The following is a 24,552-nucleotide window of genomic DNA, read 5'->3' on the forward strand; positions in this document are numbered from 1 at the left end:
TTAATTCAGCCCAAACCACATGTAGCATAAATCAGAGCCTGCCTATTAGATTGCAGCCAGGTACGTTTTACTCTGAAACGCAACAGCGTCCAATAAGATCCCTGGCTGGATGGATTGACCGGGGACAACATCAAAGCAGTCAAGCCTTTCTCTAAAGTCACCGGACAGCTTTTAAATGTACCTTTATTGCTGCCCTGGCGTTAAATAAATGTGTAACTCATGATCATCAGTACAAAGTTATGCAAATTTTGGCACAAATACTAAGTGTAAATTATAAAATGTAGAGTATATGTTTTATGACACATTGGTCAATGTGGTCTGACACATTGGTCAATGTGGTCAAATTCCAACAAAATCGCACTGTGTATTAGCTCAGAATGGTTGTAGGGACTTAAGAACACAACTTTTACAGGTCTGCAAAAGCTATCATGTATTGCCCAGCATTCAGTGTTAAGATCAACTCGGCATAGCTGTCCTCTTGATCCAAATACTGCATTCTGGGCAGGGGGAGGATGGTTTCATTCACTGTTTTGCCTTTTGTTCTCTCCATGCCCCCCCCTCATGCCTCCACCTCCCTACTAACAATCATTTTTTTCAGTAACTGTGAACTGAAAGGCTGAGGACTCAGGCTGAAATCTCTGTCACTTCCAGCATTATCTTCCATGGGTGTGCAGAGAAAGTGAGAGGGATCAGAAGAGGGGGAGTTCATGGTTAGGGGGAGGCAGGGTTGTTCCTGCATTGTACCTGCCCTCCAGGTGTGCTCACAAGTCTATGGAATGTCAGGGACAGCAGAGCAAGGTCTGAGTCACGCACAGGCGTCCATAAAACTCCTTTTTCTCTCCCTCTCTCTTGCACTCTCCACAAAAGGGGAGGGAAGGACCTGTCCCTCCTGCAGGAGACTGAACTCCAAATTTTCTCTCTGGACCTTGTTTTGAGTAGGATACCATCAACCGTGAAGGATTACAAAAGGGCAAAGCGGAGAGTTGGCATACCTTTAGTCCTCTTCTGCGCAGGATCACGGTCGCTGGGATATCAAATTAAACCGTTTGGGATTTAATTCTCTACTGGATGAAACTTGTTTCTGGTAAGTCAAATTAAAAAAATAGTTTTAAAACATTTTTTCAAGTTTTTGTTTCAGCAATCTAACTTTATTACGGTATGTGTTAAAAATTAACTACTTCTAGGTAGTTGAGAACAAAGTGCCAGCCTCAAATCTATAGGTAGGCAGTGCCGCAAACATACAAAGCAACTACATAGTCCATAACAATGCTCAAAAAATGGAGGAAATCTAACTACAAAGGTGTCAAGTTCAAAGAGTACAGTCAGTCTGCCCAGGCTGAATGATCAGGAAGAGTCTCTTATCTCAGGTGTTAGGAAAATGAATATGTGCTCCACAAATTGACTTTGTTTTTCATCATTCTGAATTTGCTGTTCTATTATTATTTTTTTCTCACTCTGATGTAATTGCACGAATGTCACTTCTTAGTTTCTTGAAGTGAATGGGTTAACAGAATATACCACCATATTACGGACTTGCACTGTTAGTGATGCAGCGCTTAGTTGTAAAGTTTACGGTCAGTTATTGCACCACTGCAGTAAACACTTAAAGTTTTACTATATTTTCCATAAACTTATGACAGTGGCAGAGAGTAGGGAGAAAGCAGTCCATCCTTATGAATGTTAGGTTCTCCTAATCCAAGATAGGGATAGATACTTTGTATGGACACATTGACTTATGTGGTAAAGATTCTTGTACCTTCTGCAGGACAGAACATACCAGACACTGCTCTATTCTACCTTTTCGCCACAAACCACAGATTTTCCACAAATAAAACTCCTGAAAACTTTTCGGAAAAGTCTTTATGGCACTTTGTTTTAGCAAACATGGTAAAAACAATGTAAATAGTTGTGTGATGGGACAACTGAAGCACGGGGTGAGTTTTGTGAGATTTCTTCTCCTGTTGTTACTTGAAGCTATGAGGGTGTGATCAGGTACATGTCAGCAGAAAACATACCTGGAAGGGATTGCCTTTGAAAGGCGAGTCTGTAAAGCCTGTGGATTGGAGGGTTGGTTGTCTACACACTGCAATGTTCTGTACAATGGAGAGCAGATCCAGGTGTTTGCTTAGATTAAGGCACCGACCGCTATTAACATTAGTAATGGCTGTACTAAGTGCTTTTTTTACAACATACTCCATTAATGGAAAAAGAGTGCTTGGCTACACTAAGGTCAATTTGGAGCAAGCAGGATTACCGCATCTAGATATACCTTAAGATCCATTTACACTGCAAGATTAGTGTGAACGAGCGTTGCCAGGAATGTTTGTTTCCGGTAATGTTGCCATCTAAACAGGCCGCGGATCACCAGATGAACATTGATGTTGATTAGTAAATCGAAGGTGCATAGTAGTGATGAGCGAGTATACTCATTATTCAGGTTTCCCCAAGCACGCTCGGGTTGTCTCCGAGTATTTTGGCGTGTTCAGAGATGTAGTTTCTGTACCAGTAGCTGCACGATTTGCGGCTGTTAGACAGCCTGAACACATGTGGGGGTTGCCTGTTTGTTAGGGAATTCCCACATGTATTCAGGTTGTCTAATCATGAAGCTGCGGTGACGAAAACGAAATCTCCGAGCACGCCAAAATATTGGGAGATCACCCAAGCATGCTCGGGGAAACCCGAATACTCGCTCATCACTAGTGCATAGTCATTTATAATGTAAGATTACAACAAATAAAGCTAAAGGTGCACTTATATTGAAATAACATTATGGTGAGCAAGCGTTTTTATGGACACTCATGATCATCTTTGAGTGTAAACAGGCTGCCGATCCCCTGAGGGACAAGCTAACCGCTCATTCACTGGATGAAATAATCTTTTGTGTTGCACAAAAGATCATCGTTGTTGGCAGCACATCATCCTGTGGAAAGACGACTCGTGCTGTCGAGAACAATGGCAGTCTGTTCGCCCTGTCTGATCTATCACAGATCTATTACTGATCGGTCAGTGCACATCTGCCTTTGTAAACTGCCTTTTAAATGACCGCCGATCAGCAAACAAGTTACTGAACAATGGTCATTTAGTGCTGCCGGAAGGTTGGTGTAAACAAACCTTTAGTCATATATGATAAGAGATTTAATAATACTTCATTATACTTTGTAGACCTTCATATGTACATTCAATTTTACTGAGATAGTATATTAGTGGTGACAATCCAATTGAGAAAAAGAAGGTGTAGTTTAAATGTTGTTTACATATTTATCTGTCACTGGTTTTTTAACTGAGAACCTCCTCCAATTGCCATTGTTATACTGATTCTGGAACATATTTTTCTTTTTCTCCCATGCCCCTCCATTCCAAAGTTGCTTTCCTTGTAAATTAAGATGAAAATTTCTCCTGGGCATTTACATTTTCTCTTTTGATATAGACAACTGATACACAGCCGCACCCATAGAGTAGTTACACGGTATACGCCCAGTTGGCTGAAGGGAATAGTTGTATCTTTGTTTCTGGGGGAGCAGAACTTTGAGATGAAAAAGAAAGCTTTCAGAATCAATGCAGCATCAATTTGAGGAGGTACTAGGTTCAAATAAAAAAAAAATATAATGAAAGGTCCTCCTTAAGAGATCTTCTCTTTAGATACAAAATCACTTTACCCCCACAATAATAATAATAATATATAATAATAAGGAAATGTCTTACAGGCCTGTGACAAGAGACCTGGGTATAGTCAGCATTTAGAACTGATAGTATTTTCCATTATACCCTGTGCGTTATTCTAGCCAGTGACTAACTAATCCCACCTGCAGCTACCACCATGTGAATTGGTTGTTTTGGCCGTAGTATTGATAAGTGTATAATTGCTATTATAGACTGAGGTCACTCACCAATCCAAGGGGTCAACTGGTCAGAGTAACAATAAAGGGTGTGTAGAGCAGGGTGTGAATGAGTTAAGCAATAAAGGTACCTTCACACGAAGCGACGCTGCAGCGATAGCGACAACGATGCCGATCGCTGCAGCGTCGCTGTTTGATCACTGGGGAGCTGTCACACAGACCGCTCTCCAGCGACCAACGATGCCGAGGTCCCCGGGTAACCAGGGTAAACATCGGGTTGCTAAGCGCAGGGCCGCGCTTAGTAACCCGATGTTTACCCTGGTTACCAGTGTAAAAGTAAAAAAAACAAACAGTACATGCTCACCTGCGCGTCCCCCAGCGTCTGCTTCCTGACACTGACTGAGCTCCGGCCCTAACAGCAGAGCGGTGACGTCACCGCTGTGCTTTCACTTTCACTTTAGGGCCGGCGCTCAGTAAGTGTCAGGAAGCAGACGCTGGGGGACGCGCAGGTGAGCATGTAGTGTTTGTTTTTTTTACTTTTACGCTGGTAACCAGGGTAAACATCGGGTTACTAAGCGCGGCCCTGCGCTTGGTAACCCGATGTTTACCCTGGTTACCAGTGTAAAACATCGCTGGTATCGTTGCTTTTGCTTTCAAACACAACGATACACAGCGATCGGACGACCAAATAAAGTTCTGGACTTTATTCAGCGACCAGCGACATCACAGCAGGATCCTGATCGCTGCTGCGTGTCAAACTAAACGATATCGCTAGCGAGGACGCTGCAACGTCACGGATCGCTAGCGATATCGTTACAAAGTCATTTCGTGTGAAGGTACCTTAAGTGAACAAAAACAATAAAGCAAAGGAGGAAAACATAACTCTCTACATAGTTTTCATAGACACTGCCCATCAATAGTATTTTTCATTGGGTAAAATTATTTTTAAACTTGCCTAAAAATTATCCTTCTCAGCAGGACATTAAAGGTACCTTCACACGAAGCGACGCTGCAGCGATAGCGACAACGATGCCGATCGCTGCAGCGTCGCTGTTTGATCGCTGGGGAGCTGTCACACAGACCGCTCTCCAGCGACCAACGATGCCGAGGTCCCCTGGTAACCAGGGTAAACATCGGGTTGCTAAGCGCAGGGCCGTGCTTAGTAACCCGATGTTTACCCTGGTTACCAGCGTAAAAGTAAAAAAAGCAAACAGTACATGCTCACCTGCGCGTCCCCCGGCGTCCGCTTCCTAACACTGACTGAGCTCCGACCCTAACAGCACAGCGGTGACGTCACCGCTGTGCTTTCACTTTCACTTTAGGGCCGGCGCTCAGTAAGTGTCAGGAAGCAGACGCTGGGGGACGCGCAGGTGAGCATGTACTGTTTGTTTTTTTTACTTTTACGCTGGTAACCAGGGTAAACATCGGGTTACTAAGCGCGGCCCTGCGCTTGGTAACCCGATGTTTACCCTGGTTACCAGTGTAAAACATCGCTGGTATCGTTGCTTTTGCTTTCAAACACAACGATACACAGCGATCGGACGACCAAATAAAGTTCTGGACTTTATTCAGCGACCAGCGACATCACAGCAGGATCCTGATCGCTGCTGCGTGTCAAACGAAACGATATCGCTAGCCAGGACGCTGCAACGTCACGGATCGCTAGCGATGTCGTTTCGTGTGAAGGTACCTTAAGTGTAAACCGGTGATGTGCTGCCGAGAATAATGTCTATCCACACAGAACAATCTATTACCGATTGTTCTGTGTGTATTGTAAGTGTGGTCAGCCTATCAAAACTGGCTGCCGACAGGCAAACGTACTTTTAGCCAATCAACAGTCATTTAACACCACGTGTCAGCCAGTATAAACAAGCCCTAAGCAGCTCTGTAATGTTCTTTGGACCTTTCCAGGTTACCTGGTAAAAATGGACAAACAGAATGTTTTAACATTAAGGCCCCGTCACACATAGCGAGATCGCTAGCGAGATCGCTGCTGAGTCACAAGTTTTGTGACGCAACAGCGACCTCAGTAGCGATCTCGCTATGTGTGACACGTACCAGCGACCCGGCCCCTGCTGTGAGATCGCTGGTCGTGTCGGAATGGCCTGGGCCGTTTTTTGGTCGTTGAGGTCCCGCTGACATCGCTGAATCGGTGTGTGTGACACCGATTCAGCGATGTCTTCACTGGTAACCAGGGTAAACATCGGGTTACTAAGCGCAGGGCCGCGCTTAGTAACCCGATGTTTACCCTGGTTACCAGCGTAAATGTAAAAAAAAAAAAAACAGTACATACTCACCATCTGATGTCCGTCAGGTCCCTTGCCGTCTGCTTCCCACACTGACTGAGCGCCGCAAAGTGAAAGTGAAAGTACAGCACAGCGGTGACGTCACCGCTGCGCTCTGCTCTCACTGTACGGCGGCACTCAGTCAGAGCAGGAAGCAGACGGCAAGGGACCTGACGGACATCAGATGGTGAGTATGTACTGTTTGTTTTTTTGGTAACCAGGGTAAACATCGGGTTACTAAGCGCGGCCCTGCGCTTAGTAACCCGATGTTTACCCTGGTTACCCGGGTGCTGCAGGGGGACTTCGGCATCGTTGAAGACAGTTTCAACGATGCCGAAGTCTTTCCCCTGATCGTTGGTCGCTGGAGAGAGCTGTCTGTGTGACAACTCCCCAGCGACCACACAGCGACTTACCAACGATCACGGCCAGGTCGTATCGCTGGTCCTGATCGTTGGTAAATCGCTATGTGTTAAAGGGCCTTTAGTCACTTAGCTATAGTTCCTGATCAGATGGAAGTCTAGAAAACAAGTAGCAGCAAGGGCTTGCATAATGGGATTAAGCAGTAGAAGTAGGTCAGGTAGTGTAGTTAAACCAATCTTAACAACTGAGAAATTATAAAGTTCCAATTTGTGAGGCCAAGGTTTGGTCACAGGATAGCCTTTTAAATCAAATAACAGGCAGACGGGTCTTCTAAGGTCAGGATGTTGGTTAGAGGCAACAAAAGAGGTACCGAAATGTTAGGAAGAAAAATGGTGAAGGGAAATGGGGTTGAAGACTGGTCATATAGGTCATGTCAAATAGTTTAAAGATGAGTTATACACAACTGATATAATGGACATAGTCATTATTAATATATTTTCCAAAAACAGCTATGGTTATGGCCATAATTGTAGCCGTTGTGGTCAGGATATGTTTTACCTGTAAGGCTTCTTTCACACTTCAGTTTTTTGGCGTCAGTCACTTCCGACATAATGACGGATCGACGGATCCGTCACAATAGTTGAAAAAACGGATGTAACGGATCCGTTTTTTTGACGGATCCGTTACTCGGGGGTTGTATATACTTTTTGGAGCATGCGCAATTGAAAAAAATTGAAAAAACGGATTGGGGCGACGGATCCGCCGAAATGACGGTCGCGACGGATCTGTCGCCCATAGGTGGCCATTCTATGAAATGACGGACGCGACGGATCCGTCGCGATCCGCCATTTCAACGCAGACAAAAAACGTTGCAATGACCGTCAATGTCTAGATGACGTCCACCAAATTTTGACGGATCCGTCGCATGACGGATGGAACGGACGACCATCCGTCACAATCCGTCGCTAATGCAAGTCTATGGGGGAAAAAACGGATCCGTCGAAAAAAAAACGGATCCGTTTTTTGAGGAAAATGGCGGATTTAGACTGACGCCAAACAACTGAAGTGTGAAAGAGGCCTAAGCTGACAATACACATGAGAGAACCTGTCGGAGGAGCATTTGTCGGCATATACTATGGGATCATTTACACTGCACATTTACTGTGAAGGGGTGTTCTTAGGAACGCTCGTTTCATGATAATCATGCAGTCTAAGGGTACCGTCTCACAGTGGCACTTTTGTCGCTACGACGGTACGATCCGTGACGTTCCAGCGATATCCATACGATATTGCTGTGTCTGACACGCAACAGCGATCAGGGATCCTGCTGAGAATCGTATGTCGTAGCAGATCGTTTGGAACTTTCTTTCGTCGCTGGATCTCCCCCTGTCATCGTTGGATCGGTGTGTGTGACACTGATCCAACGATGCGTTCGCTTGTAACCAGGGTAAACATCGGGTTACTAAGCGCAGGGCCGCGCTTAGTAACCCGATGTTTACCCTGGTTACCGTCGTAAATGTAAAAAAAAAAAAACAGTACATACTCACATTCCGGTGTCCATCAGGTCCCTTGCCGTCTGCTTCCCACACTGACTGACTCCCGGCCGTAAAGTGAAAGCAGAGCACAGCGGTGACGTCACCGCTGTGCTATGCTTTCACTTTACGGCTGGCACTCAGTCAGTGCGGGAAGCAGACGGCAAGGGACCTGACGGACACCGGAATGTGAGTATGTACTGTTGTTTTTTTTTTACATTTACGACGGTAACCAGGGTAAACATCGGGTTACTAAGCGCGGGCCTGCTCTTAGTAACCCGATGTTTACCCTGGTTACCCGGGGACCTCGGCATCTTTGGTCGCTGGAGAGCTGTCTGTGTGACAGCTCCCCAGCGATCACACAACGACTTACCAACGATCACGGCCAGATCTTATCGCTGGTCGTGATCGTTGGTAAATCGTTTTGTGAGACGGTACCCTAAGTAGGATGCTGATCACTCTGCAAACAAGTAGAACACTTGCTCTTCAGGTGAAATGATCTTTTGATCTGCACTAAAGATGATGATTCTCACCAGCACATTATCCTATGTAAACCACTTTTAATGTGGTCGCTGAGCCCATGTACTGACCAGGTTCTAGTCAAGTGGACAGTGCTTTATCAGAGAACAGTCAAGTTGCTGTGCCAGTAATCATGCCCATCAGGGAATAATTGATGTCATGAAGACTCAAAAGCATAATAGCATTCACTATTCAGGTTTGGATATTCAGGTCTGAAGCATTTTAGGGATTAGGTATTCATAATGCAGACTGCTGACATGTTACTGATCCCTCAGTGACCTGGCCCCTAGTTTGCATAATAAATATATATAAATACTAGCTGAAAAGCCCGGCGTTGCCTGGGCATAGTAAATATCTGTGGTTAGTTATAGCACCTCACTTCTCTTATTTTCCCATCATGCCTCTCATTTTCCCCCTCATATCTCTTTTTGTCCCTTACACCTCTCATTTTCCCCCTCTCTCCTCTTATTTTCTCCCTCACTCCTCTCATCCCCCCCTCACTCCTCTCATTCCCCCCTAACACTTGTCATTTCGACCTCACATCTGTCATTTTCCGATCACTCCACTATTTTCTTCACTCCTCTCATTTTGCACTCACACCTTTTCATTTTCACCTCACACCTCTCATTTTCCCCTCAGTATATACATGTTTGTCATCTCCCTTATATATAGTATACACCTGTATGTCATCTCCTGTATATAGTATATACCTGTTACCTGTATGTCATCTCCCCTGTAAATAGTATATACCTGCTGTATGTCATCTCCTCCTGTATATTGCATATACCTATGTGTCATCTCCTCCTGTATATAGTATATACCTGTATGTCATCTCTTCTGTATATACTATACACCTGTATGTCATCTCCTCCTATATATAGTATATACCTGTATGTCATCTCTGTTATGACCCCAATGGCGAGGGTCTCAGAGGAACGTGGAAGTCTGCAGAATACAAAAATCCAGCTCATAGGGCAGTGGTAACTGGGTTGACCATATATCTACTCCTAACGCCAACACTAGAAGTAGCCGGGGATCATTCCTACGTTGATTCTAGATGACACGCGCCAGCCGGAGAATCTAGCTACCCCTAGTAGAGGAAAACAAAGACCTTTCTTGCCTCCAGAGAAAGGGACCCCAAAGCTGGATAGAAGCCCCCCACAAATAATGACGGTGAGGTAAGAGGAAATGACAAACACAGAAATGAACCAGGTTTAGCACAGAGAGGCCCGCTTACTGATAGCAGAATAAAGAAAGGTAACTTATATGGTCAACAAAAACCCTATCAAAATCCACACTGGAAATTCAAGAACCCCCGAACCGTCTAACGGTCCGGGGGGAGAACACCAGCCCCCTAGAGCTTCCAGCAAAGGTCAGGATATAGATTTGGAACAAGCTGGACAAAAATACAAAACCAAAACAAATAGCAAAAAGCAAAAGGCAGACTTAGCTGATATAACTGGAACCAGGATCAGTAGACAAGAGCACAGCAGACTAGCTCTGATAACTACGTTGCCAGGCATTGAACTGAAGGTCCAGGGAGCTTATATAGCAACACCCCTAACTAACGACCCAGGTGCGGATAAAAGGAATGACAGAAAAACCAGAGTCAAAAAACTAGTAACCACTAGAGGGAGCAAAAAGCAAATTCACAACACATCTCCTGTATATAGTATATACCTGTATGTCATCTCCTGTATATAGTATATACCTGTATGTCATCTCCCATGTATATAGTATATACCTGCTGTATGTCATCTCCTCCTCTATATACCTATGTGTCATCTCCTTTTTTATATAGTATATACCTGTATGTCATCTCCTCCTGTATATAGTATATACGTGTGTCATCTCCTCCTGTATATAGTATATACCTGTGTCATCTGCTCCTGTATATAGTATATAACTGTGTGTCATCTCCTCCTGTATATAGTATGTACCTGTATGTCATCTCCTGTATATAGTATATACCTGTGTGTCATCTCATCCTGTTTATAGTATATACCTGTGTGTCATCTGCTCCTGTATATAGTATATACCTGTGTCATCTGCTCCTGTATATAGTATATACCTGTGTGTCATCTGCTCCTGTATATAGTATATATCTGTGTGTCATCTCCTCCTGTATATAGTATATACCGGTGTGTCATCTCCTCCTGTATATAGTATATACCTGTATGTCATCTGCTCCTGTATATAGTATACATCTGTGTGTCATCTCCTGTATATAGTATATACGTGTGTCATCTCCCCTGTATATAGTATATGCCTGTGTGTCATCTCCTCCTGTATATAGTATATACCTGTGTGTCATCTCCTCCTGTATATAGTATATATCTGTGTGTCATCTCCCCTGTATATAGTATGTACCTGTATGTCAGCTCCTCCTGTATATAGTATGTACCTGTATGTCATCTCCTCCTGTATATAGTATATACCTGTGTCATCTCCTCCTGTATATAGTATATACCTGTGTGTCATCTCCCCTGTATATAGTATATACCTGTGTGTCATCTCCCCTGTATATAGTATATATCTGTGTGTCATCTCCTCCTGTATTAGACCTCGTTCACACGTTATTTGCTCAGTATTTTTATCTCAGTATTTGTAAGCTAAATTGGCAGCCTGATAAATCCCCAGCCAACAGGAAGCCCTCCCCCCTGGCAGTATACAGTGGGGCAAAAAAGTATTTAGTCAGTCAGCAATAGTGCAAGTTCCACCACTTAAAAAGATGAGAGGCGTCTGTAATTTACATCATAGGTAGACCTCAACTATGGGGGACAAACTGAGAAAAAAAATTGCAGAAAATCACATTGTCTGTTTTTTTATCATTTTATTTGCATATTCTGGTGGAAAATAAGTATTTGGTCAGAAACAAACAATCAAGATTTCTGGCTCTCACAGACCTGTAACTTCCTCTTTAAGAGTCTCCTCTTTCCTCCACTCATTACCTGTAGTAATGGCACCTGTTTAAACTTGTTATCAGTATAAAAAGACACCTGTGCACACCCTCAAACAGTCTTGACTCCAAACTCCACTATGGTGAAGACCAAAGAGCTGTCAAAGGACACCAGAAACAAAATTGTAGCCCTGCACCAGGCTGGGAAGACTGAATCTGCAATAGCCAACCAGCTTGGAGTGAAGAAATCAACAGTGGGAGCAATAATTAGAAAATGGAAGACATTCAATACCACTGATAATCTCCCTCGATCTGGGGCTCCACGCAAAATCCCACCCCGTGGGGTCAGAATGATCACAAGAACGGTGAGCAAAAATCCCAGAACCACGCGGGGGGACCTAGTGAATGAACTGCAGAGAGCTGGGACCAATGTAACAAGGCCTACCATAAGTAACACACTACGCCACCATGGACTCAGATCCTGCAGTGCCAGATGTGTCCCACTGCTTAAGCCAGTACATGTCCGGGCCCGTCTGAAGTTTGCTAGAGAGCATTTGGATGATCCAGAGGAGTTTTGGGAGAATGTCCTATGGTCTGATGAAACCAAACTGGAACTGTTTGGTAGAAACACAACTTGTCGTGTTTGGAGGAAAAAGAATACTGAGTTGCATCCATCAAACACCATACCTACTGTAAAGCATGGTGATGGAAACATCATGCTTTGGGGCTGTTTCTCTGCAAAGGGGCCAGGACGACTGATCCGGGTACATGAAAGAATGAATGGGGCCATGTATCGTGAGATTTTGAGTGCAAACCTCCTTCCATCAGCAAGGGCATTGAAGATGAAACGTGGCTGGGTCTTTCAACATGACAATGATCCAAAGCACACCGCCAGGGCAACGAAGGAGTGGCTTCGTAAGAAGCATTTCAAGGTCCTGGAGTGGCCTAGCCAGTCTCCAGATCTCAACCCTATAGAAAACCTTTGGAGGGAGTTGAAAGTCCGTGTTGCCAAGCGAAAACCAAAAACATCACTGCTCTAGAGGAGATCTGCATGGAGGAATGGGCCAACATACCAACAACAGTGTGTGGCAACCTTGTGAAGACTTACAGAAAACGTTTGACCTCTGTCATTGCCAACAAAGGATATATTACAAAGTATTGAGATGAAATTTTGTTTCTGACCAAATACTTATTTTCCACCAGAATATGCAAATAAAATGATAAAAAAAACAGACAATGTGATTTTCTGGATTTTTTTTTCTCAGTTTGTCTCCCACAGTTGAGGTCTACCTATGATGTAAATTACAGACGCCTCTCATCTTTTAAAGTGGTGGAACTTGCACTATTGCTGACTGACTAAATACTTTTTTGCCCCACTGTATATTAGCTCACACATACACATAATAGGCAGGTCATGTGACTGACAGCTGCCGTATTTCCTATATGGTACAGTTGTTGCTCTTGTAGTTTGTCTGCTTATTAATCAGATTTTTCTTTTTGAAGGATAATACCAGACTTGTGTGTGTTTTAGGGTCAAGTTGTGTGTGTTGAGTTGCGTGTGGCGACATGCATGTAGCGACTTTTGTGAGATGAGTTTTGTGTGGCGACATGCGTGTAGCAGCTTTTTGTGTGTCGAGTTGCATGTGACAGGTTAGTGTAGCAAGTTGTGTGCAGCAAGTTTTGCGCATGGCGAGTTTTGCGCATGGCGAGTTTTATGTGTGGTGCGTTTTGAGTATGTGCAAGTTTTGTGTGAGGCAACATTTGCATGTGTTGCAACTTTTGTGCATGTGGCAATTTTTCCGAGTGTGCAAATTTTGCGCGTGTGGCGAGTTTTGCGTGAGCCTAGTTTTGCCTGTGGCGAGTTTTGAGCGGCGACTTTTGTGTTTCGACTTTTATGTGGCGAGGTTGGTGTATGTGTGGTGAAATGTGTGCTGAGGGTGATATGTGTTCAAGCACGTGGTAGTGTGTGGCGCATTTTGTGTGTGTGTTCATATCCCCGTGTGTGGTGAGTATCCCATGTTGGGGCCTCACCTTAGCAACTGTACGGTATATACTCTTTGGCGCCATCGCTCTCACTCTTTAAGTCCCCCTTGTTCACATCTGGCAGCCTCCAACACTTTTCCTTTCACTTTTTCCCCATTATGTAGATAGGGGCAAAATTGTTTGGTGAATTGGAACGCGCGGGGTTAAAATTTCGCCTCACAACATAACCTATGACGCTCTCAGGGTCCAGACGTGTGACTGTGCAAAATTTTGTGGCTGTAGCTGCGGCGGTGCAGATGCCAATCCCGGACATACACACATACACTCAGCTTTATATACTGTATTAGATATACTGTACCTGTAAGTCATCTCCCTTGTATATAGTATATACCTGTATGTCATCTCCCCTGTATATAGTATATACCTGTATGTCATCTCCCCTGTATATAGTATATACATGTATGTCATCTCCTCCTGTATATAATATATAGCTGCATGTCATCTACTCCTGTATATAGTATATACGTGTATGTCATCTCCCCTGTATATAGTATATACCTGTATGTCATCTCCTCCTGTATATAATATATAGCTGTATATCATCTCCCCTGTATATTGTACAGTGGGGCAAAAAAGTATTTGGTCAGTCAGCAATAGTGCAAGTTCCACCACTTAAAAAGATGAGAGGCGTCTGTAATTTACATCATAGGTAGACCTCAACTATGGGAGACAAACTGAGAAAAAAAAATCCAGAAAATCACATTGTCTGTTTTTTTATCATTTTATTTGCATTTTATGGTGGAAAATAAGTATTTGGTCAGAAACAAACAATCAAGATTTCTGGCTCTCACAGACCTGTAACTTCTTCTTTAAGAGTCTCCTCTTTCCTCCACTCATTACCTGTAGTAATGGCACCTGTTTAAACTTGTTATCAGTATAAAAAGACACCTGTGCACACCCTCAAACAGTCTGACTCCAAACTCCACTGTGGTGAAGACCAAAGAGCTGTCAAAGGACACCAGAAACAAAATTGTAGCCCTGCACCAGGCTGGGAAGACTGAATCTGCAATAGCCAACCAGCTTGGAGTGAAGAAATCAACAGTGGGAGCAATAATTAGAAAATGGAAGACATACAAGACCACTGATAATCTTCCTCGATCTGGGGCTCCACGCAAAATCCCACCCCGTGGGGTCAGAATGATCACAAGAACGGTGAGCAAAAATCCCAGAACCACGCGGGGGGACCTAGTGAATGAACTGCAGAGAGCTGGGACCAATGTAACAAGGCCTACCATAAGTAACACACTATGCCAACATGGACTCAGATCCTGCAGTGCCAGACGTGTCCCACTGCTTAAGCCAGTACATGTCCGGGCCCGTCTGAAGTTTGCTAGAGAGCATTTGGATGATCCAGAGGAGTTTTGGGAGAATGTCCTATGGTCTGATGAAACCAAACTGGAACTGTTTGGTAGAAACACAACTTGTCGTGTTTGGAGGAAAAAGAATACTGAGTTGCATCCATCAAACACCATACCTACTGTAAAGCATGGTGGTGGAAACATAATGCTTTGGGGCTGTTTCTCTGCAAAGGGGCCAGGATGACTAATCCGGGTACATGAAAGAATGAATGGGGCCATGTTTAGTGAGATTTTGAGTGCAAACCTCCTTCCATCAGCAAGGGCATTGAAGATGAAACGTGGCTGGGTCTTTCAACATGACAATGATCCAAAGCACACCGCCAGGGCAATGAAGGAGTGGCTTCGTAAGAAGCATTTCAAGGTCCTGGAGTGGCCTAGCCAGTCTCCAGATCTCAACCCTATAGAAAACCTTTGGAGGGAGTTGAAAGTCCGTGTTGCCAAGCGAAAAGCTAAAAACATCACTGCTCTAGAGGAGATCTGCATGGAGGAATGGGCCAACATACCAACAACAGTGTGTGGCAACCTTGTGAAGACTTACAGAAAACGTTTGACCTCTGTCATTGCCAACAAAGGATAGATTACAAAGTATTGAGATGAAATTTTGTTTCTGACCAAATACTTATTTTCCACCATAAAATGCAAATAAAATGATAAAAAAACAGACAATGTGATTTTCTGGATTTTTTTTTCTCAGTTTGTCTCCCATAGTTGAGGTCTACCTATGATGTAAATTGCAGACGCCTCTCATCTTTTTAAGTGGTGGAACTTGCACTATTGCTGACTGACTAAATACTTTTTTGCCCCACTGTATATACCTGTATGCCATCTCCTCCTGGCTGTCAATTTGCCTCCAACACTTTTCCTTTCACTTTTTCCCCATTATGTAGATAGGGGCAAAATTGTTTGGTGAATTGGAATGCGCGGGGTTAAAATTTTGCCTCACAACATAGCCTATGACGCTCTCGGGGTCCAGATGTGTGACTGTGCAAAATTTTGTGGCTGTAGCTGCGACGGTGCAGATGCCAATCCCGGACACACGCATACACACACACACACACACACACACACACACACACACACACACACACACACACACACACACACACACACACACACATTCAGCTTTATATATTAGATATTGAAAAAAAAAACCCTTGTGCAGGCATTCGCCAGCCGTAGCACCTGCTCTGCAGCATAGTCGCATGTGTGCTGTGTATATAATTAATGTGGTTGACATTATCCTGATATTAAAAAAAAAAATTCGCCTCCAAGATGGCGCCCACCGCGCCTGCGCAGTAGCAGCTATCGGATTACCTCTGTATACACAGATAGCTGCTACTGCGCAGGCGCGGCGGGAGCCATTTTGAAATGGATTTTTTTTGTAATATCGAGATAACGTCAACCATAATTATTATATGCACATTACACATGTGATTATGCTGAAGCGCAGGTGGCACGGCTGGCGAATGCCTGCACAAGGGTTTTCTTTTTTCAATATTCACTGGTCACTGAGGCACCACATGCAGACCCCCACAGGCTGCCCCGAAGCATGAACATATCATTAACTCAAAACTGAAAACAAAGATTAAACAACCACAAGACGGATTTCATCAACCAAGGTATCATTGTAATCAGTATATAACGGCGCCGACGTGACACTGTCTGTAGGTTACTGTGCACAATCCTGCTGACAGGTTCCCTTTAATGATTTAGTTTGAGCTACATGGAAACTCAGAAGCAAGTTTTTTGCTTCCCTACAGCTCCATCACAGGGGCGACCCATTAAAATCTAAGGAGATATCTATGAAATTAAAGAATTAGCTGGGTCCTCAGGAGAAGAACGGATGCTCCTTGTAGACTCTCTCGATCTGGTTGCTTGGTGAGTATCCTGAACCAGGTCCAGGTACTCCTGTCTATTAAGAGTATCCTGTGATGAAACTTATGGCCATAACCATAGATGATTATGATTATTATTATTATATTTTTTTATTTATTTATTTTAAACAAACAACCTCTCCTCACATGAGTTCTTATTATGCCTCCTAATTTAAGTGTTCACCTGGACATTAAAAGCCCCCATATGCATTAGAGTAAAGTTGGCCAAACCCGCTAATATCAACGGGATCAGCTGAAAGGCTAACATACATGTGCGCCTCCCTAATCTTTCCAACAAATAATTTAGGAGGAGATAAGAGTCGGGCAGTTTGAATTTTAATGCCCGACCCTTTTGTTTTCCAGGAGAGTTGTCTGGGAGATACTTCTTTCTCCACAACCCTCTTTGAAAACACGTTAACATTCAGTAGGGCTGAACATTCATGTGTGTGTGGGGGTCAGGAAAAGAGCTGTCAGCCGAACAGTCAGCTAACCTCTATGGGGGTCTTAAAGGGGTTCTCCTGTGAATATATATTATCGCCTATCCACAGTATAGATGGGTGAGGGTCCGACTGCAGAGATCTGCACTAAATGGCAGAATGGGGCACTATTAACCCCTTTAGAATGGAGGTAGTGCGCATACCTGACTGCTGCTCCATTCAATCACTATGAGGCTGCGGAAGTGCAGCTTTTTCTGGCAACCCCATAGAAAATGAACAAGGCCGCAGTTGGGCATGTGCACTGCTGCTCGATTCTAAGACTATGGTCACACAAAGTGTTTTTGAAGCGTTTATTTTTATACAAATTTTAAGCTGCGTTTTAGAGCACCAGCACATACTATGAGATTTTAGAAATCTCATGCACACATATTGGGTTTTTTTCCTGTTTTTTTTTTTCAGCAATTTTTCACCCATAGAAAGCACTGGGTAAGTGCAAAAATGCAAGTATCCGGTTTTGGTGCAGAAAACTCAGGAAGTTGCGTCATGTTTTTTGGGGGAACTAAACTTTATCAGCATGCACAATAGGCAAATGTACCTGATAAAAACACAGCAAAACCTGCTTTTTGTAAAAACACAACATGTGAACATAGCCTAATGGGGATAAAAGTGCCCTATTCCGCTGTTCAGTGTGGGTCCCTGAAGTCAGACCCTTATACCAATCTATAATTATTACTTCTCATGTGGATATGTGATAGCTTATCTTCAAGGGACAATTCCAAAAGGGCATCATTTAACAAAGTTGTCTAGTAAGACTTTTCTTGGGGCCTATAGAAAAAATGGAGCTCATTTTTCATTTTTTAAACTGCTCTGGAAAAACTGAGAGCTGAGCTCTGGTTGGCTGCTTGGGGCAAAAAAAGACACTTTTACTATAGCATAGATTTTTTTTTTAAGTGTCCATAGGTAAGTCATATGCAAATTGCCTCTTCAGAGAGAAAGAGGACTTGAACTCTATAGCGCCACCTGTTGGAAGTAGCAATCCTACAAGTCAAAATCAACCCTTTAACAAGTCTTGTAATATGACTTAGGATAAAAGCCAAATCAGTATCTCAATTTGCAGACACGGTGTTTCAGGCTATTGGCCCTCGTCAGTGCAAAGTATGACATCTGATTTGGCTAGGTGAGAGGCTCTGGACTGGGGTCTAAGGGGTAAGGCTTCTCCTTGTGGAGAGTGACATACCAGCTCTAGCTAGTCAAGGTCAGGAGGCTTATTCGACATGCAATGCTCCTCTGGGACATTTTATATGCAAATTGCCTCTTCTGAAAGAAAGAGGACTTGAACTCTATATAGTTAAGTCATGAATTCTCCCGTTAAAGTGGTTATCAAGGACTGACATATTGATGATCTATCAACAGGATAGGCCATCAATTAAAGACCTATGTGAGTCTGATACCTGGCACCCCCACCCGTCAGCTGAAAACCACTACAGCAGTGGCCATAACTAAGCGATGAACAAGCGGAACACAGCAGCCTCCTACATTGCTCAGTGGTTGCTGCCGAGTGCTGCTGTTTGTCTCCCATTCACTTCTGTTTTCAGTTGAAGGAGAAATAAACAGCAGCATGGCCACCATGCAATGTGCAAAGCTGTTGTGTTCTATCATGTGTTAAAAGGGTTGTCCAGGACATTAACACTGATGGCCTGTCTAATATAGTTCATCAATGTCTGATCAGTGGCGGTGCGACATTTGGCACCCCCCAGTGATCAGTTGTTCCCAGTGTTGGCGGGAAACAGAACTGCTCAGTTGCGGAGCTGTACAGCACAGCCGCGCACTGCACATACGACTCCTATTCAAATCAATAAGGGGTGGATGTGCACTGTCCCTCCCAGTCACTATGCTGTGGCTGTGCTGTGCAGCTCCACAACTCAGCAGTTGCTGGCCACCATCAACGACACTGGGAACAGCTGATCGGCAGGGTTCCAGGTGTCGCATCCACACCAATCAGACAGGCCATCAATGTTAAAGTCTCAGACAACCCCTTTGATTCCCGCCGGAGCAGTTTTCTACTGATCGGTGAAGGTGCTTGGTGTCGGACCCCTCAATCTCATATTGATGACCTATCCTACGGAGAGGACCTCAATATGTCATTCCTGGATAACCCATTTAAGCTTACAATAAATCATAAACAAGCCTAGCCTAAGTTTTACACCTACATATATACATAAATATGTTATGTTTTACTTGCCTAAACATATTTAGCTTGATGAATGTTTTCATTGTGCAAAAGTAGCTCTCTGTCTCGACTCCCACACTTCTTCAGTCTGTACTAATAACAGAGCAGTAATCTGAACCTCAGCTTTCTGCCAGTTATGGGATGAGGTTATGAAAGAAGGAGACATCATAAAGTCAGTGCTGGACTACAAGGTCTGATACAGGGGTACAGAGTAATGGAGTATCGGATCTAACATCTAATATGCCAGGGGGTAGAAACTGACTCCGACTGCGCTCGTCATATAACAAAGCTTTAGTCACGTAGGGTTTTATGTAAGCGGAACCATACATCTCTCTCGGGTATCACACTCATCAACAACAAATGAATGTGCCTTACAAAGGTACAAAAGTCTCCCTGGCTACCTAAACATACAAGTTTGCGGATTTCTGAATATGCACAATAATAGAGAGAAATTTGTCATTCTGAGGTGTGTAGCGCGTACATTTCATACATACATTGAACGCCCCACTGGTAGAGCTTTACGCACATCGCAAAGATTAAAGATGTCCATTCACTTTAGATATCAGTCGGCCATAAAGCACACCTTGACCCTTCAATACACATCCACACTCAGCTTGGCGGACCGTGCATGTAATTCAAATGAGAAGCGAAGAATGCTTCCAGTCATTTCTAATGGCAGATATTATCATCGAGAACAAAAGGATTGGGCACTGTAATTCAATATGTCGGATCCTTCACTACCTGACATCATCTACAATCAATCGGTTACAAGAGAAAATATCCACATTTACCTCAATAAATATACAATGAAATGAACGGACACCATTTTCCTTGGAAATAACATGTTTCTCTACAGAATATGTTAGCATAGCACTGTTTATGCAGTTTCAGATGGTGTAGGGACATAACAAGTTGGGTAGAGAAAAAGGGAAAAAAGAGAGAAAAAAAAACACTTAATTATAGTTTATTCATATAGTGAGTTTTAAGAAAAGCAAGACTTTTTTCAAGGGAAAAAAAGCAAATGCTGTTTTTTATGGGCCATACAAATACCGTATTTACTATAATGGACATCAGAAGAGTGGATATAGAGTTCTCCAAGCCTTACATTGATGCATACAATAATGGGCAAGGTACAGTACATACAGTGGGGAAAATAAGTATTTCATACACTGATGATTTTGCAAGTTTTCCCACCTACAAAGAATGGAGAGGTCTGTCATTTTTATTGTAAGTGCACTTCAACAGTGAGAGACAGAATCCCCCAAAAAATCCAGCAAGTCACATTGTATGATTTTTTTACATACCGTATATAAGCTGCGTTTTTCAGCACTTTTTTTTTTGCTCAAAATGCCCCCCCTTGTCTTAAACATGAGTCATTGTCCCAGTTTATGGCGCGGAGCAGCGGGTCACAGGAGGCAGGAGCCGGCAGCTGCGGCTGTAACTGTGCCCGCTGCTAAAGGGAAATGAATATTCACTGCACTGGCAATGAATATTAATTTATCTTATAGCGCGCACAGTTACAGTTGCAGCCGCCGTCTTCCAGCAACTGTAAAAAAAAAAACCTCCTACTTACCTTCCCTGCGCATCCTTGCAGCATCCTGTTCCGGCATCCAGCAGCTCCCGCTGCCGGTCGATCACATGTCCCAGGTGAATGGAGAGAGGTGAATATTCATCACCTTAATGAGCAGGGTCATGTGATCACTCAGCCGCAGGAGCTGCTGGAAGCTGGAACAGGATGCTGCAAGGGCACGCAGGGAAGGTAAGTAGGAGGGTTTTTTTATGCTTTTCTCATGGGGGGCCATGCATTCAAGGATAGAGATGAGGAACCATGCATACAAAGATAGGGATGATGAGCCATGCATACCAGGACAGGATTAAGGGACAATTCATACCCAGATTATACTCGAGTCAATAAATTTTTCGTGACAAAATTAGGTGCCTCGGCTTATACATGGGTCAGCTTATACTCGAGTATATACAGTAATTAATTTGCATTTTATGGCATGAAATAAGTATTTCATACAATAGAAAACATAAATTAATATTTGGTACAAAAACCTTTGTTTGCAATTATAGAGGTCAGACGTTTCCTGTAGTTCTTGACAAAGTTTGCACAGTAGGGATTTTGGCCCACTTCTTGGAACCTTTCAAGTTTCGATCCTGTCACTGGGCAACATTAAGTTTCAGCTCCCTCCAAAGATTTTCGATTCGGTCCAGGTGTGGAGACTGTATAGGCTACTCTAGGACCTTGAAATGCTTCTTTCGGAGCCACTCCTTAGTTGCCCTGGCTGTGTGTTTCAGGTCATTGTCCTGCTGGAAATTCACCCATGACCCATCTTCAATACTCTTACTGAGGGAAGGAGGTTGTTGACCAAAATCTCACAATGCATGACCCTATCCATCCTCCCTTCAAAATGGTGAATTTGTCCTGTCTCCTTTGCAGAAAAGCACTCACAAAGAGTGATGTTTCCCTCACCATGCTTCACAGTTGGGATGGTGTTCTTGGGGTTTCACTCATCCGCCTTCTTCCTCCAAACACGGCGAGTAGAGTTGATACCAAAAAGTTCTGTTTTATTCTCATCTGACCACATGACGTTTCCACATGCCTCCTTTTGATCATCCAGACAGTCATTGGAGAACTTCACAGGGGCCTGGACATGTGTTGGCATGAGCAGGGGGACCTTGGTGCCCTACAGGATTTTAATACATGATGGCGTAGTGTGTTACTAACAGTAATGTTTGAGACTGTGGTCCCAGCTCTCCTGAGGTCATTGACTAGGTCCTTCAGTGTAGTTCTGGGCTGAGTCCTGACCTTTCTCAGAATTATCCTTACCCCTCGAGGTGAGATCTTGCATGGAGACCAAGGAAGAGTGACAGTCATGTTGTGTTTCTTCCATTTTGTTAAAATTGTGCCAACAGTTGTTGCCTTCTCACCAAGCTGCTTGCATATTGTCCTGTAGCCCATCCCAGCCTTGTGCACATCTACAGTTTTGTCCCTGGTGTCCTTAGACAGCACTTTGGTCTTAGCCATGGTGGAGAGGTTGAAGTGTGATTGGTTGATAGTATAGACAGGTGTCTTTTATACAGGTAACAAGTTCAAACAAGTGCAATTAATACAGGTGATGAGTGCAGAGTATGAGGGCTTCTTAAGGAAAAAATAAGAGGTCTGTGAGAGGCAGAATTCTTGCTAGTTGGTAGGTGATCAAATACTTATTTCATGCAATAAAATGCTGTTTAATTATTTAAAAATCATGCAATGTGATTTTATGCTATTTATTTTTAGATTCTGTTTCTCACAGTTAAGTGTACCTATGATGAAAATTACAGCCTCTCCATTCTTTGTAGGTGGGAAAACTTGCAAAATCGGAGTAGTATCAAATACATATTTTCCCCACTGTACCTATCAATTAAAGGAGTTGTCCTGTCAAAACTGATAAGTCTGCAATCACTCTGTGTGACTGAAGACTTTTGAATCCCCCAGAGCACGTACTGTATGCTTAGGTCATTCGCCGCGTTCAGGCAATGGAAAGGAGGGTATGTATGAGTTATAAATACCCTTGGCCAGTGGGCACAGCCTGGCTTCCATACAATTGTATGGAGCAAGGCTATGCCCTTTAGTTGGACATGCCCACTGGCCACCCATGTCACTGGTCGGGGCACGGCCTCTACTCTATACAATTGTATGAAACAAGGCCTCACCCACTGGTCGTGGGTATGTATAACTCATAATTCCTGTTTCTCGGTCTGAAACAGGCAAATCCCCACACTGCACAGTGCATGCGCTGGGGGATTCATAAGTCTGGAGTCACACAGAATGACTGCAGACTTATCAGTTTTGACTGGACAACCCCTTTAATTTTCTGGCTCGGTAGCTTTCCAGATGCTTATAATTTCAAGTACATTTTCTTAATTTATGTGCGTTCAAAAGCTGATAGTTTTGGTTGGGCTTGACGTATCAGGGAACAGGGCCGGACTGGCCATCTGACAAATCTGGCAAATGCCAGAAGGGCCTGTTTAGTCATGGACTGCCTTGTCTGCTACGTTGTTAACAGAATAGGTGTTCTCAAGATACCCATACTGTTAAGAGTTGTGATTTTATAGTAAAATATAATACTTATAATGGAGCTCAAAGTTGCTGACTTCATCACTTACCCCAGCAGGCCACAGGTATCATTAGAAATACTGGTCTTGTAGAAAATCTTCCTTTCCTCCATCCAGGGTAATATTAGTAATATATCCCATCTGGTTCATGGCGACGGGGACAACATGGGCCTGTGTGAGTTCAAATGCCAGGACTGAATTTCTGCCCCAGTCCGTACCTGTCAGGGAAGGTTGGATAATGTTACAGGTTGGGCTAATTATCAGAATTTTCCAAACAATTAACAAAATGTAGGAAATTAGGCCACCACATTCAACCTCACTACTCACGGCGAGAATTCAAATGTAGGAGTTCTGACTAACCTCTTTTAAGAACCTACTGTTTGCCCAGTACATGAGTTGAAAACATAATGTTCTCTGGACAAGGTAAAATCTGAGCGGATCTCAGCTATCTGCTTATCTTTGATTACATTAAACAAGTAGAACAGGTAAAACCACACAGAAATAGAGCCAGAGAAGCTCTTGAAACAGAATCCTTCACAGCATTGCCAGAAATTGCTTGGTAGACTCTACATAAAATTAAAGGGATCATCTCAGAGGAAACGCAAGAAGTCTTAGATAACACGGTAAACTGCAGAGGTCAAAAGAAATATTAGAACATCTTCCAATAAGTTTTAACTGAAGGAATTTCCTGACTTTGTACTTGAGCATGTATGGCAATAAAAGGGATATTCTCATATTCTAAAATTACTATTAGCTTGAAAATAATCAAATTTGCAATTGTCTTGCATTTTCTATCTGCTATAGTTCACCTGCAATAAAAACTTTTGTATTTGATAATTTACAACTTGTTGGAGATCATTGGTTACATTCCTGGCTGCTGAAGAGTTAACTCCTGAGATACCACTCACCTCTATCTATACCATTAATTTCTATACAGAAGTTAAAAAGAATCTGTCAGCATGTTTTTGCTATGTAATCTGTGGACAGCATGAGATAGGGGTTAAAACACTGAATTCTAAGATGTCTCACATTTCAGGCTGTGTGCTTATACTAAAGGTTTTATCACCTGGTGATTATC

At 43.3% G+C, this 24,552-nt stretch overlaps 1 protein-coding gene across 3 annotated transcripts in view; it reads left to right on the top strand.

Moving 5' to 3' along the window:
* Positions 1 to 768: 768 nt before the first annotated feature.
* The window catches only part of ITGB4 (integrin subunit beta 4), a 110,236-nt gene continuing 86,452 nt past the window's right edge, over positions 769 to 24,552 (top strand). Inside the window, exon 1 of one of the 3 annotated variants that reach the window (XM_077251754.1) lies at positions 769 to 1,084. In XM_077251754.1, coding sequence (XP_077107869.1) covers positions 1,069 to 1,084 — 16 coding nt within the window. In that variant the 5' untranslated portion in view covers positions 769 to 1,068. The remainder of the gene's footprint in view (positions 1,085 to 24,552) is intronic. The other 2 variants (XM_077251752.1, XM_077251753.1) reach the window with 2 other exon arrangements.

This window comes from Ranitomeya variabilis, chromosome 4, assembly GCF_051348905.1.
Source record: "Ranitomeya variabilis isolate aRanVar5 chromosome 4, aRanVar5.hap1, whole genome shotgun sequence".
Lineage (NCBI taxonomy): Eukaryota > Metazoa > Chordata > Amphibia > Anura > Dendrobatidae > Ranitomeya > Ranitomeya variabilis.